Source organism: Marmota marmota, unplaced genomic scaffold (genome assembly GCF_001458135.2).
Source record: "Marmota marmota marmota unplaced genomic scaffold, marMar, whole genome shotgun sequence".
NCBI classification, from domain to species: domain Eukaryota; kingdom Metazoa; phylum Chordata; class Mammalia; order Rodentia; family Sciuridae; genus Marmota; species Marmota marmota.
The window spans coordinates 31,546,455-31,561,343 of record NW_026000037.1 but is presented as its reverse complement, the minus strand read 5'-3'; the positions used below and the strand labels follow the sequence as shown (position 1 = coordinate 31,561,343).

The 14,889-nt window shown below is 35.5% G+C and overlaps 1 protein-coding gene across 1 annotated transcript in view; it reads left to right on the top strand.

Moving 5' to 3' along the window:
- The first annotated feature begins 210 nt into the window (after nucleotides 1-210).
- The window catches only part of Lrp1b (LDL receptor related protein 1B), a 1,807,788-nt gene continuing 1,793,109 nt past the window's right edge, over nucleotides 211-14,889 (top strand). Inside the window, exon 1 of the mRNA XM_015479144.2 lies at nucleotides 211-1,115. Coding sequence (XP_015334630.1) covers nucleotides 1,034-1,115 — 82 coding nt within the window. The 5' untranslated portion in view covers nucleotides 211-1,033. The remainder of the gene's footprint in view (nucleotides 1,116-14,889) is intronic.

The window sequence follows — 14,889 nt, the reverse complement described above, 5'->3', positions numbered from 1 at the left end:
CCACTGTACTGTTTAGAAAAAGGAAACAAAACAAAGTAACATCAAACCCACCTCAAAACCTGTTTAAAATGGCTGGAGGCACCCTCTTAAAAAGAGAAACCCACTACAAAACACACTGCCAATTGTTTCTGCTTAGGGAACTCAATAGTCATTTCCATTCACCTTCCAGTCTTAGGAAATGGTAGTGACTTTTGGGGGTGTTTTGGTTTTGTTTCTGCTGAGTCACTAAATTTTGCATGCCTGTCCCCAAGTGCTGTTCAGCATAAAAGTTAAAAGTGCAATTCAGAAAGCACTGCGATACTGTTAAGTGGAGGAAACCATTTCACTAAGAAGCTCAGTTACTTGGCTTGTCTTTCCTTCCTAGGAATCTTCCAAGGACCGAAGGGATCAAATCCGATTTGCCCAGAGAAGCAGCCCAGTGCTGATAATTCTCAGCTGGCTGGTAAATGCAGAGCGTTCTAGGCGCCTGGCTGGCTCAGCCCATTGCAGAATTCTCCCCCTTCTCTAAAGACCCAATTCCCTACAGAACCAGCTTGGAGTTACTTTCCCTTCAAGGAGACTGAAATAATTGTGATTTGTGGCGTTCTCAGTTTGTGGTGGTATTTTCCTGTTGTGTTAAATGCCTCTTACTAAGTAATAGATGTGATTTATGTGGACCACGAAGGGGTGTGTGGTGGATTCGGTGATTAATCAGTGAATTCCCATCCTCTGGCATCTCTCACTGCCCCTCTTGCGTGATGTAAGATCAGACGTACCCTGCATTGAAAAGTCAAGACACACGAGCGGCTCGCTCGCGCTCACACACACTCAGTCTCCCGCACGCGCGCATCCTTACACCTTCCACATCCTGCTCCAGGCAGGAGAAGGCGGACTAGCTGGACTCACTGAGCTGAAGAATTCCCAGTGACATTTGTAAATGACGCTGCTCAATTCCGGGCTCTGAGCCGTCGCTGTCGCCGCCGCTGCCGCCGCCGCCGGGCCAAGGGTGCAGCCGAGCAGTCTCCAGCGCAGCCTTCCTTTCCGGGGGACCACAATGTCCGAGTTTCTCCTCGCCTTACTCACTCTCTCGGGATTATTGCCTATCGCCAAGGTGCTGACCGTGGGAGCCCACCAAGGTAAGGAGAACACCCACCTCCCTTTTCTCCCTCGGCTTTGCTCCTGGGCGATGCTTGTAGATAAGTGAGTGTGGAAACTTAAGTCCTTGCAGCCCCGTTCCCGCTCCCCGGGACCATTTGGCCACTGTGCTCTGGCCTCTCGGGGTAAGAGGTGCGGTGGGGGAATTTCTGAACCAGGTGCCAGAGTTCTGGACACCCCCACAGTTTCCCCCCCCTCCTTTGGCCATTTACGGGTCTTGATTTTGTACCCTCCGGGAGCGTTTGGACTTGATTGTGCGCTTCTGCCCGCGCATCCCAAGCGCTGCAGATGTTGGGATCAGAAATCGCATTTCCATGAGACTCCCCTTCGCTTTGGCTCTCAACTCGTGAGCTTTTGCGGGCTCCAGATTCTTCCGGTTAAGCGGGTCAGCCCTCAACTTAGCTTCTGGGTTAACTTCATTACCTGGTGGATACAGGGTCTATGGAGAGGTGAAAGAGCCTACAAGACCCCATTTGGTTTCTGTAGCCCCTTCCTGGGGCAGAATCCAGAGAGATTCGCGTCATCAGCCTAGAAGCATTTTAGGGCGCAAGCACCTGCTTGAACTTGACTTTTTTTTTTCCTCGGATTCAGAAGGTCTTGACCCAGCCCCATGGTACCTTAAGAGACTTGCCCACTACTGGGGTACCTTGATCCAACCTGGTGCTTTACTCTTGTTTTTTTTCTTACAGTAGCTGATAAATGGTAGAAGTTTAGAAGGGAAGTGGTATGGGAAGCCCTAGGAGAGAGGAGGTGGATATTATAATAAACCTGTATTCTGTAAACTTTTAATCTGGAAAACCAGTAATTCCTGCACAAATTTAATAACCTTTGACAATGGATGCACGTATGAAAAAAAGGGAAAAAGAGTAGATGAATATCTGGGACACAGGAACCAGGGTTGGAATGGTTAACTGCTTAAAGTAAAATCAGAAGTATCATAGATCTAGTTTTGCAAATCATAAAATGAGTTTATATGACTAATATAGTTCAACTTTTAAGTTTAATTAGGAATAAAGGAAAGCAAGTAAGAAAATATCAGATGTCAATGCCAAGCCAACAGGCAAAACGTTGCATTGGGAGATTTAGTGTCTCTGTTTATATGAAGCGAATTATGAACTGACTGAAAATTATTGCTTCATTATAGGAAAGAGCAGGGGAATGAATTGCAGTGTTTGTATCCAACCTGCTGTTGGCAACCAGACCATACTCTTTATAATATACCCACACATGCCATTTCCTTTACCAGCAGTGGGACTAATATGAGTTCCTTTAGGAAATCTGACACTTGCTAGAGATAATCTTTTAAACATATCATTGTCACCTAATCAGATAGCTTCTGAACTTGCTTAACTTGCCTTGAAGTTGGTGTGAAATAGTTGAAAACTGTACTGATAAAATGGAAGCCCATAGCTCTAACTTGAAATGATGATGTGTTTGATCTGGAACAATCGGCTCTCAACCTTTCTTAGGATTGTTTGAAGTTGGACCGCAGCAGATGAACAGAATGAAGCTTTTCAGCCCAGTGTGCTAGCAAAATATAATGGCACTGGCAGACTAGAGCTGTTGGGTTCTTTCTGAAGGAGTTCCCTATCTCCAGAAATTTGACCTCATCTGGAGCTAAGTCCTCTGGGTTTTGTGTATATTTATGTGGGAGACTGCTGTTGCTACAATGATCATAATGAATGTTTGAAGGGAATTATTTATATAATAAAAAAGTTGAGCATAAAGATAACCAACTTTCTTGTGAGAGGAAATTACATAACTAAAGGATTGTATTTAGTGCCATTTAGTTCCATGAAGGAAAGGAACATCTAAGATATAAGCCAATCACATAGAAAATAATTGAGTTGTCATTGTTTATTTCAGTATTCATTTTCTTCCTTAACAATACCATCCTAAGAAGTACTTTGTCATGCAGCACAAGTAAAGAGTGGTAGGCCAACAACCTATTGCTCTTTATATAAATATATGAAGATGTATGTATACACATCTTTCCAAATAGCTAATTGCCATAGCTAGTTACCAAAATGAAAATGAGGGGGCCCCATTTGGGAGAAAAAAAAGTGGGGGGAGGAATAAGAGAAAGAAATATTGTTGAAAGTTGAAAAAAGAAGGTGCTGCTGCATTATGACAGACCTCCCCCACTAAAATGTTTAACAGAAGATATAGGAATATAAACTCAAGGAAGAGGTTAATGAGATGTAACTTTCAGCACATGCTTATGTCAGTTGTCCTTGAGGAATATAATAGTTACATGAAAACACCTGTGTGCTCCATAGTGTGGGAACTAGTTTTATGCCCCAAAATTGTGAAATCACTTTTAGGTTCTCTAAGTACTTAGTGACTAATGGTAAGCTTTCTAAACTGTACACATTAGATAGAAAATGTTTGTACAACTGTCTACCTCTGTTGTTTGTGAATGTATAAGCTAAAAACATTGTACTAAATAGAAAAGTACTTGAAACCAACTCACCTTTAGAGTTCAATCCATGTATATCTACTTGCCTTTTAATTATGTATTGTATGTTTTTTAGTTTATATTGATTTTTGATTCAGAGTCACACTAACACAGATGTCAGTTCTTATTAGATTCCATCTCATGTGAAAAGAGAAAGATCTTTGTGACTGTTAACAGTCAAAATTGGAGAGTAAATCAGATTCACTTAGAATCAACTAATTTGTCACCTAACAATGTCATATCAAATCAAAGTATTGCTTGATAAGGATTAAGACTTAAAAGGAAGTATGTTTTAAATTGTCAAATTTTCTGAAAAGAAAAGGGATTGAGAGACTGATGCTAGTTCTCTTTTAAATTCTTGAATATCATAACATGTGGAAACATATTTCCAAATAATTAAAGTTCATGTTGCTATTATCATTTTAATGTGCCTGTGTACAAATCACCTAAATATGGCAGTCATGTATGTGTCAAAATTTTAATCTTTTTCCCCTCACAAAAAGGTGAACTGAAGTCTATGTTCTTTGTAGCCAACAGAATATCATTAAAGTTTTGCTTTGAGGAGGTTTGTATTCTTTGAGGTTACGTTCTTGTTCTTCCCTACCCACGTTGAACCCAAATTGCAACTGGGTGATAAGGAAATTATAGAAAAATAAAGAAAAAAATTGTCTTAAAATAATAAGAAACAATGCAGACTGCGAATAAGGAAGGAAAAAAGAGTGGAAAGAAACCCAACAGATAAATTTAGGAAGGAGCTGAATCCAGATCAGTGTTTCTTGAAGATGACATTAAAATATCTTGAGACAAAAATAATAATTTCTTAATATATTTTTTCTCTTAATTTCATAATGTACTATGAAAATATTTGTAGTAAAAATAGTTTAAAAAATTCTATCAATGAGACTTGATATATTTAAACTATAACATTGGAGAGATACATGAGAACATTGTAGAAAACTTAAATGTTAACTAATCTAGAATTATTAAGAGGGGGAGTTTTTAAAAAAATTAATTGAATATGAATGAAATCCTCTTAGGGTGTTTGATGAATGATATTCTTAATGTATTCTTTGTAATGAAATTACATTTTCTAAATGCTACTTATCATTCAGGTTAGGAATAGGCAGAGATTTGTAGGTTGCAAGTATATTGGATCCAAGACTTTACTTGCTAGTTACCTTGTCAATTTTTTTATGAGCCTAGGGAATACTATAAAGATAAACTGCATTTATGGTTTCCCGTCATGAACACATCTTGGTTTTCTCTAAGGATTATAATGTTCAGGGATCTCTGTATCTTTTTCCAGTCCATACTTGAATATGATCTACTTTACTCATGTTTCTGCTGTAAATTTTCACACCTTCCATAAAATAGATCCCTTCCCCTGTCTTCAACACCTTCCTGATTATAGGGATTCTTTGCAGTAAAAAGTACCAATCAGACATAGTGATAGATTTTCTCTATCTTCTATGGCTGTGTGTCAAAACAATTCTTGTTCAAAGGAAACACTTGTCTTCATTCTAGATAGATGCATTCAAAGAAAGTTAGAATTTAAACTAAAAGTTAAATATGCCTGTACCAACATGAAGTCATTCTCCCTCAAAATGGCTGCCTTGGCACAAACACCTTTAAAAATACCACTCTATCTTAAAAATTGGAGAGGGATTTTATTACTTAAACTTTTATTTTTTAAAAAACCTGGATAAAATGTTTATTATTATGATTACTGCCTCTTTGAAAAACATAAAGTGAAATGAAAACATGTTTAAGGTATTTTTTCAATTCCCAACATGAACATTCCAATGGGTTTCCATTTGACAAATATTTTGTTGTTGAAGAATCTGATGGTGGAGGAAATAAATGTCAAAATGCATTTGCTATAGAATTTCCATGTTTATGATATAGCCAATGCATATAATTTTAAAGAATATTTTGGAATGCTAATGATACATAAAGTAAAAAGTTGAGTATTCTCCTAATAAATTAATTAGAATATATGCATGGCCAAATTTCTATCAGAAAATAGTTATCTATACTCTAGGTAGTTTAAAAACTTTTTAAAATTTCCTAAAGAAATCCAGCTCTCCATATTTAATCTAAAATAAATGACCAAAAAATGAATTTAACTTGATATATTGAAAAAGTTTTTTTTTTATTTTTTATTTTTGGTTTCAGAGGGTTGAAGCAAAATTAATCTGACCAACCAAACAGAAAAGCATCAAGTCATACTTTTTATCCTTTTCTGAGGAGTGGCTGTATATTTTTAAAGGAATTGGCATTCCCAAGTTTAATCTACGTTAGAAACCATTGACTTGAAGCATAGGAATAAAATTTCAACCTAATAATCAGAAATATAACAGTCTATAGGCCTTGGGAATGTTCACCAGTTCTTTTGGAATGAGATATTTAAAACTAATTGATTTCTTGGGGGAAAAAATCTATTATTTAATCCTAAATAATACAAAAAGTGAAAATATTTCTAAAAATTAGTTTCAGTTATTAAAACTTAGTTCTTGATCTAATTCCCATATGTATTAATGAGCATATTTACCTCAATCACTTTTGAAAAGTATGCTTATAGTAATTCTGAATCAGTGTTCTGGCTATTTTGGGCTCTCCCATTTAAATAACATATTAATTTCACTAGGTACACCTGAACCCTCTCTGTAAGAGAAAGAGGAATGCAGCAATTAAGCTTAGACATTGAAAATTTATATGCTTTTTTCTCCCTATTTTTCTTCTATAAGCTGCCTTAACAATTTTAGATCTATGTCTTCTCATAAATGATTTTGTGGACTTGGTTTTCCCCTGGCATATCTAGAAGGCCAGGTTAGAAAATATGTAATATTTATTACTGTTCTGAATTCAGTGATGTCAAAATATAGTCCCTTTCTTTCTCTCTTCACTCTATTGATTTAGGCTCTCTCTATACAAACCAAATTATTTTGACTGAGTCCCCAGACAAAACTAATTGATGAAATTGACTATTAGATAATAGCCGTAAGGTCTAGTTGTTGAATAATGAAACATTGTCAACATCTAGGTTTTCTTCTCCCATATTCCAAAATAGTTTTAAATATACAATATGTTGAATAGGTGTCTTTACCTATAGAAACAAAGAAAACTAATTTCAATCAATAGATCCTTAGCATAGGCTCATTTACTTAACTTTTTTTTTCTAAGATAAAAGAATATAGTCATGTGTACATTGAAGTTTACATTTATAAATGAATAATATTATAACTGAATTCTTTGTGGGAGACAAAGTACCTTTTATAGGTATACTGAGAAAGTGCATTTTCATATATGATTTCTTCTAGCTTTAAGTAAGAGAAAAAGAAAGAAAAAAAAACTTTTGGAAGGAGATAGAGAATATTGCCTTGCTAGATGCCCGTGTTACATTTTATCTCACAGTGCATTCTTATTAACAGTCAGACATCTCTTCCTGAGTGGCTTGCACCTCATTGTCCTGACTGGCTTAGCCTTCAGACCAAAGGCAGGTATTGTTGAAACCCGACCTCATTTTAGTGGAAAGAATATGTTTCTTCTTTAGGTAAGATCAAGGTACCACAGATCGTCTCTTGTTTTATTCTTACAAGCAATAGGACATTCCTTCCTAACTTTTCTACATTGCATTGACATCCTTCAAAACTTCCAAGACAGCTTAACTTTAGAAATACGAATACATAATTCCTTAAGAATTTTTCTACCGCTGAGTTTTTCTTTAATGACAATTTGTCATCTTACCTTTTCTTCTTAAAAATGAGAAAAGAGAACTAAAAATGAAGAGGGGGCGAGCAGAGAAGAAGAGAAATGAAACATAGTTGTGGTTGCTTTGAGGGCTCCTAGGGTATTATAAGGTATTTGTGAAAAAGAAAAACTGTAGGTATAATGCTGATAACAGAAATGTGTTTAGAAAGATCTATTTTCTTTAGAAATTAAGATGTATAAGGAAAGGAAGCATAAAGATGCTAAGAAGGAGAACTTTTGACATTTATTGAATTTATTTGCTTCTCGTCACATAGATCAAGTATCTGAAGCAATTAGGAACCTCAAACTTTTGCTGAAATATAAACTCTAGGAATTCAAAAGCTGAGATTTTAGATAATCTAAGACATTGTGTGCATTTTTCCAAAGCTTCTATTTAATAGTATATTTTATTAGTATAAAAATGCTAAAATAGCAAGTATGCTTTATTAAAATATCCTACTTTATTCAACTCTATTAATTTTTAAGGCATTTTCTCATGACTAAGCTCTGAAAGTACAGTAATAACAATATCACCTCATGGGTGAGATTCTTGCCTTATTGGATGAAAGTATTACAAAAGGAAATTTTGTTTAAAATACTAACCGAGTCAGATTTATAGTTAGAATTACTAAGAATCCAGCCTCTCTCTGAGCCCTTGTGCTCTCATAATTGTAACACAAATGGTAATAATACACTAGCATCATGTTGATGGTTTCTAATACAATGGTATACTGATCTCCATTGGGAAAAGTATCTTGACTTCTTCTGACATTTACCAACATCAAAAATTAGGTACAATTTAGAACTTACACATTTTTCCTGGGCTCATGGTCACATTACGCTCTATTTCTCTATTCTATAGGATGTTTTCTTCCTGTTTTTATTTTCTAAAGGTCTTGTCAGATGTTTTGAAATTAATCCTGACAGTGAAAACTAACATCTTTCCCCATCTATGACCTCACTTGCTGCTCTCATTGCTTAGAGAATGTGAAGTAATGAAGGACACTGACTGGATTTTATGTTATCTTTGTTTTAATCGGGTATCACCTGAGTTTTATAGAATACAGCTCCAATCTACTCTGAAAAAAGAAATGCAGCACCAACCCTACACTTTCCACCTTCCATTAGCACAGTTACTAATGTTGTGAAAACACGTTGCATCATATATTACATTCCATAAATACCCATTTTATCAATGATAGCATTAACTTAATGTAAGTTATTAATGGCAAGAAAAGCCTTACATTTTTTCAAGATGCCTGAACTTTTTTTTTCTTTTCAGTTTTCCCTGCTGAAATCATTTGATCCCCCAAATAGCCTTGTGATTGGTGGTCATTCGTGTATTTACTCAGTCAACAAATTTGAAGAAATAGGTAGAAAGCATTGTTCTAGGTGATGGGAAAGAAGCAAGTGGGCAAGTTCAATAATGCAACCAGAATAATGGGACTTTTAGCATGGGAGGAGACAGATAATAAAGATGTAAGTTAAAAAGAAGGAAAAATAGTGTATGTGATTCATGAAAATGCTTTGGGGCGCTATGGTTACAATCACAGAATCTTTTGGAGAAGGGTGACATAGCTACTTATACTAAGTGATGAGAGGAGATGATCTACGAGTGGTGCTGAGGAGGGTGCTTCCTATGCAAACCCTTGAGAGGAAGTCATGAATTTGGCATTTTCTTAGAGAAAGAAAAAAGACCTATATGTCTGAAGTGAATTGTATGTGTTTGGTAGAGAGGGAGATGAAAAAACCATATTTATGATGAAGTCAGTTTAAGTGAGCTAGGACCATGCAAATCAAGGCGAGGTGTGGGTTTGGCTCTGATTACAATGAGCAGCAATTAGATATCTAATCAGAGACGGCATGACACAATACACTTTTTTTAAGAGATCACGCTCATAAACTAAATGAAAGGAGGAGAAAAGATCCAGTTAAGGGGTCATCATAACTGTCCTGGAGAAGATGGTGGTGACTTAAAGAGAAAGATAGCAGTGGAGATAAGATAAGGTAGAGCAGAGATTCACATCTTTATTTTAGGGATATGTTCTATAAAAATGAATGTAGCGCCATCCAATATATTGGGATTAAGCATGAAATAAAGCCTCAAAACATAATTCCTGGAGGTAAGGGTTAATATTCTAAACAGATTAATATCTACTTTAGGTGTAGTAACCTAAATGGTTACTTATTTTTAAATAAAATGATTGCATCCTATTTTTGCAAGCCCCTTTTATTCACTGTATAAAATATGTTTTATAACATAAGGCATATGGCCTTCATATTTGGACCCGGTAATATTGCTTTGCCTTTTATTACTTTTCCCTGTCAGAATTCCACCTTCCCTCTTATTCCATATTCATCATTAACTCATCTCTAAATTGGAATTAATAGAGTCTGACTCACAGTATTCTTTGGTGTTTGGCTAAAATAATATATTTAAAGACATTCTAAGCATTGAAAAATGTACATCAATTATTTTGCTGTTATTTCTACCAATATAAACCAGCACAATAGCAAAAAAGAACAGGCAATCGCCTATAGAGACTCATTTGTGTTTTCTTCTTGAGGTAATAGTGTCTTTAAGAAAGAGCTCCTTTTCAATTGTCCCCCAATTCTTGACATGATTGAGAAGAATTTGTACTGACAGTCAAGTTCCTGGTTATGAATATTCAATTAGGTTAGTAAAGGGAAGAGATTGTAAAAGAGCTACTATTCACTGTACTCATCACTCTCCCTGGAAATTCCAAGAAAATTATAGGAAAAAAAAAAAAAGGGTGCTGACACTAAATGTTATACAATCTACCAGACCAGGAGAACCTACTGGTTAAGAATGTATGACTGACTGGGTGTTGCCTCTTGGTCTATCAGAGGCCTTGGGGTTATTCCCCTGTATCTATCCATGGATAGTAGGTGCCAGTCTCAGTGCAGATTTTAGACCTGGAGACAGAAACAGCTAAATTAAAACCAGCACAAGTATTACAGACCCAAGCGTAGCAATAATACAACTTTGGATTTTTCAAGTAACCATTGCTTATGGCTACCGAACACTTCTGATTTATTTAACTCTTGGAGCCAAAAAGGGAAAGAGAACATGAGAGGAGAAAAACAAGAAAGGAGAAAGGTGTATAAAAGTAACAGAAAAGGAAAAATATCAAAATATCAAAACCTAGAGGGTCTCTGAGAAAGAAGGTAGTATAACATTTGAAGGAAGAATTCTTAGTGTTAAGCTGATTGAGTTCTGCTGGGTCCTAAGGTTTAGAAAATAGCTTTCAGATTTCATACCTACAATTTTTTTTTGCTTTTTTTTTTTAATTTAATCTCTCTTTTGTTTTTCACCTTAAGCAAAGGTATAGGTTAGTTTTAAAATATGATAGTAAAATCTGCATTCCAATGTGTCACCATAATGCCACCTTGGTCCCCAAAATATTTCACTCAATTTCTTGTTAGGTTATGTAGACCATCTAAATAGAGAACCAAAAGGGCACCTTGGAGTGAGTCTTCAACTCTTTTAAACTCTTTTTTCTTTAGATGGAGGGATCAGTAACATGATGAAAGAAATACTTTACCTTATCTGGGGAAATTACCTTGGAAATGCTGCATAATCTTTACTAGTTGTGTACAAAAAAATAAATTCTGTTCTTAGTTTTCAAACATGGTATGGCTTTAAATTTAAGAGGTGACCTAGACAAGGCTAAAATAAAAAGTGATCCAAAACTTAGGCATATAAAATTTTAGAAATACTTAAACAAAATATTGAAGTAAGAGATCTCAACTGATTTATTTATTTTGCAGAAAGCTTACTTGTGAATATAGTAGACATATGCTAGATGCATGTATAAAAATATAACTTGTGTGTGACTTTAAGTTTAGTCCTTTTTTTTTTTTTGGTAGGTACCCTAGATTGAATCTAGGAGCTCCAAACTACTGAGCCACATCCCCAGACCCCTATTTTTTTATTTTTTGTTTTGATGTAGAGTCTCATTAAGTTGCTTAGGACCTCATTGAGTTGCTGAGACTGGCCTTGAAATTTTGATCATCCTGACTCAGATTCCTGAGTTGCTGGGAGTTCAGGCTTATGCCGCTGTGCCCAGTTCTGTCCATTTTTTTATTCATGTTGTCAAAACCCTCTTTGATAATTTGGCTCCATATTTTCAGTACTAAAATCAACATTATGCCTTCAAATAAGTTAAACATGAAAAACACCAAAATTTTGTTAAATTTTAGTGTGTCTGAACCAAATGAAATTTGAAGCTGGGAGATTTTGCATTAATATTTAATTTGAGGCTCAGTGTAAATTTGTTTGCTGTGTACTTTAGCAGAGGGGTGCCAGAAAGTATGGCAAGAAATTAATCTGAGTAATTGAAAGCAGCAGGAAGGGGAAGGGTTACTTGTATATTTGTGAGTACAAGGTATGATTTATGCTCCCAGACTAGAACTCTGCTCATATCACATGGAGGTCTGCTGAAGGGCTTTATTTCTTTCATGAGCAATGTACTATCAGAAAAGGTTCAAAATCAGCATAAGGAGGTTATTTATATTTTAGGTAAAGTAAAAAATAATTACTGCTACATGCTTAGAATAAAAGGCTTTTGGGCCGGAAATATTGTGACCCCTTAGAACAGAACTTAAACCTGCTATAAAGAGCCAAGGAGAATAATCAAAGCTCATTCCAATGCCAGTTAAACTGGCAAGATACCTGAAAAATCTAACAATAGCAAGAAAATCACTTAAGTAAAAATAAACTTTCCAAGGCTGAAGCTACTCCAGTTAACCAAGATTTAGAGATGAATGCCAAGGAGGATTAGCAAAACTCTCTTCTGTGTGAAATACAGCAGTAATGGCTCCATTGCCACATCACAAACTTGTGTTTGAGAGTCACTGAGTGAGTGTTGAGTTCAGTCTGCAGTAAGAATAACATTTCCTTAAAAAGGAAGAAATATAATAAAGGAACTCAAAGTAGCAATTCTGCCCTTTTCCCTGCCTTCTGTGGCAAGAGAAAATGATTGGCAGCATTACTTCTATTGTTTCACCAAGGAAAATAATGTTGACTTACAGCTTCTGAGATCCCAAAATCCAGAGGAAAATTGACTGCTTAAATGTCTTTGCTCATTATATAACGTAACCTCATTCTTACTCATTTATTGACCTTTATGAATTAAGGGGCAAGACATAGGACATGTTTAACAAATGCAAAAATGTACAGCACCCAGGCTGGTCAGAAGATGCAGTGCTGTTGGTGTCATGCAAATTAGAAGCAACTGGACTGTCCATAGGAGCAGATGATATACAATATAAAAATATTTTTGGCCTTATGCAAAAGTGGCAGCCAGGGTAGCCAGGCCTTTGGGTAACACAAGAAAGGCTGGGAATCTGGATTTGTATGTAAAATTTCTTAAGTTTTAAACATTTCTGATCAAGATAAACCACTGACACAACGCACAAACAAATAACAACAGGATGCTATAAAGAAATAGTGACAGATTTAACACTGAGTCAGATAGGCTGTGACCCTCTCTGGGGTCCCTGAGTGCAGACAACAGCAGAGTCTGCAACAGAGGACATTTTATTTGATGCATTGCAGACTGGAGAGACAAGCATACTGCCTAGAAATCTTCATTGCATTATTGTTGTAGAGCCTGGGTTTGGGAAGAAGAAAACCACAGATGAGTTTCAGCAGTGCCCTGAATCCCTGATTCACAACTTCCTCTCCCCTGTTAGACATAAAGCAGTGGAGAGGAAGATGTGAATGAGGGGGAGAGAAAATAGTAATAGAAAACCTTGTTAATGACCCAGCAGAGGGTTCATTAGATGCAACCCAGTTGTGACTTAGGAACATAGCCCAGGACATCATCTAAGAAACAAAAATGTCAATAAAGGGGGGAACTGCTAAGAAGAGATTTTAGTCAGCTTTCGCCCTCTGAAACTGAAGCATGAAAATATTCTTGATGATACATAGTCACATGGTTGAGATAAAACATTGCCATGCTACACACAGATAATTATTGAAATATGGAAGGAAAAAAAGGAAAAGACAGGAAGGAATAGAAGAAAAATACTGTGTGGTGAACTGAAGAGGGCAGAGATATAATCCTCATGGGTAACAGATTCTTGTGCTGAGACAGGAATGGATCATATCCAGGCTTGTGTTTCATCTTCCCTTTCCTTGGGAATGCTGTGACTTAATAAGGGCCAACTGTGTGCTCTATTACCACACATGGTCTTTAGATTTCAGAACTATGTTTCACATTAGCTCAGTATATTCATACTAATTATTTGAACCAAAGATTTTTTTTTTTTTTTTAGTTTTTGTGTTGAGGTAATTTTAGACTCAGAGAAAATTTGTGAGATTAATATTGAGAGCTCCCATACTTTCTTCACCCAATTCCCCGAATTCTACATATTGCATACCTATAATACAAGGTAAACATACATATATAATATTCATACAATAAATGTTATTAAAGTACACACTTTGTTCAGCTTTTAACAGTCTGATCTTTATTTTGTTGTTGCAAAATCTTTTCCATTTTTATTCCACAAATAGAAACTAAGCTGACCTTAATGACCTACCTCAATATCCAGTTCAGATTCAACACTGCATTTTGTTGTGATATCTATTTCCATTCCTCCAATCTGTGACAATTTCTCTGTCTGATCATTTACTTTCTTTTTAAAAATGTTTTTTTATTTGTTCTTTTTAGTTATACATGATAGTAGAATGTATTTTGACATATCATACATATATATATATATATATATATATATATAACTTCCCATTTTTGTGGTTGTACCATGTGTATTTAAACTGGTCATATATTCATTCATATATGAACATAGAAAAATTACATCCAATTCATTCTACTGTCTTTCTTATTCCCAACTCCTATTCCTTCCCTTCATTCCCCTTTGTCTAATCCAGTGAACTTGTATTCTTTCCCACACCCTTTATTGTGAGTTAGCATCTCATATCAAAGAGATCATTTAGACTTTGGATTTTGGGGGATTGGCTTATTTTACTTAGCATTATGCTGTAATTTCATTCTTCTTTAGGGCTAAGCAATATTTGATCATTTACATTCATGTCTTGGGCTTATATAAGAACTACAGGTCATTCTCTTTAGAATGTCTCACAGTTTAATTTTGCCTGATAATTTTCTCATGATGGAGATTATACATTTTTGATAAGAGCATTCCACACAGATATATGCCCTCTATCATATAAGGAGAAACAAGTTAATCTTAGTCATTTTTGGTGATGTTAACCTTGATCACTTGGGTAAGGTGGTTTCTTACTCATTCTTTCTACATTTGTTAATTGGAATAATTCTGTCAGAGCTGCCAATTCTACTTTATATACATCTGTATCTATACCAGTGTATATCTGTTATCAATATATACTCATTGATATTTATTTCATTATTTTTACTATAATCCAATACCATCATTGTTTATTTTCTTGCTTATGTTTTTTCCTTGCTGTCTACTGCAAACAACTTCAGGTCAACAACTCCAACCTTTTAACATATGTTTTTCTTAACTTTCTAATG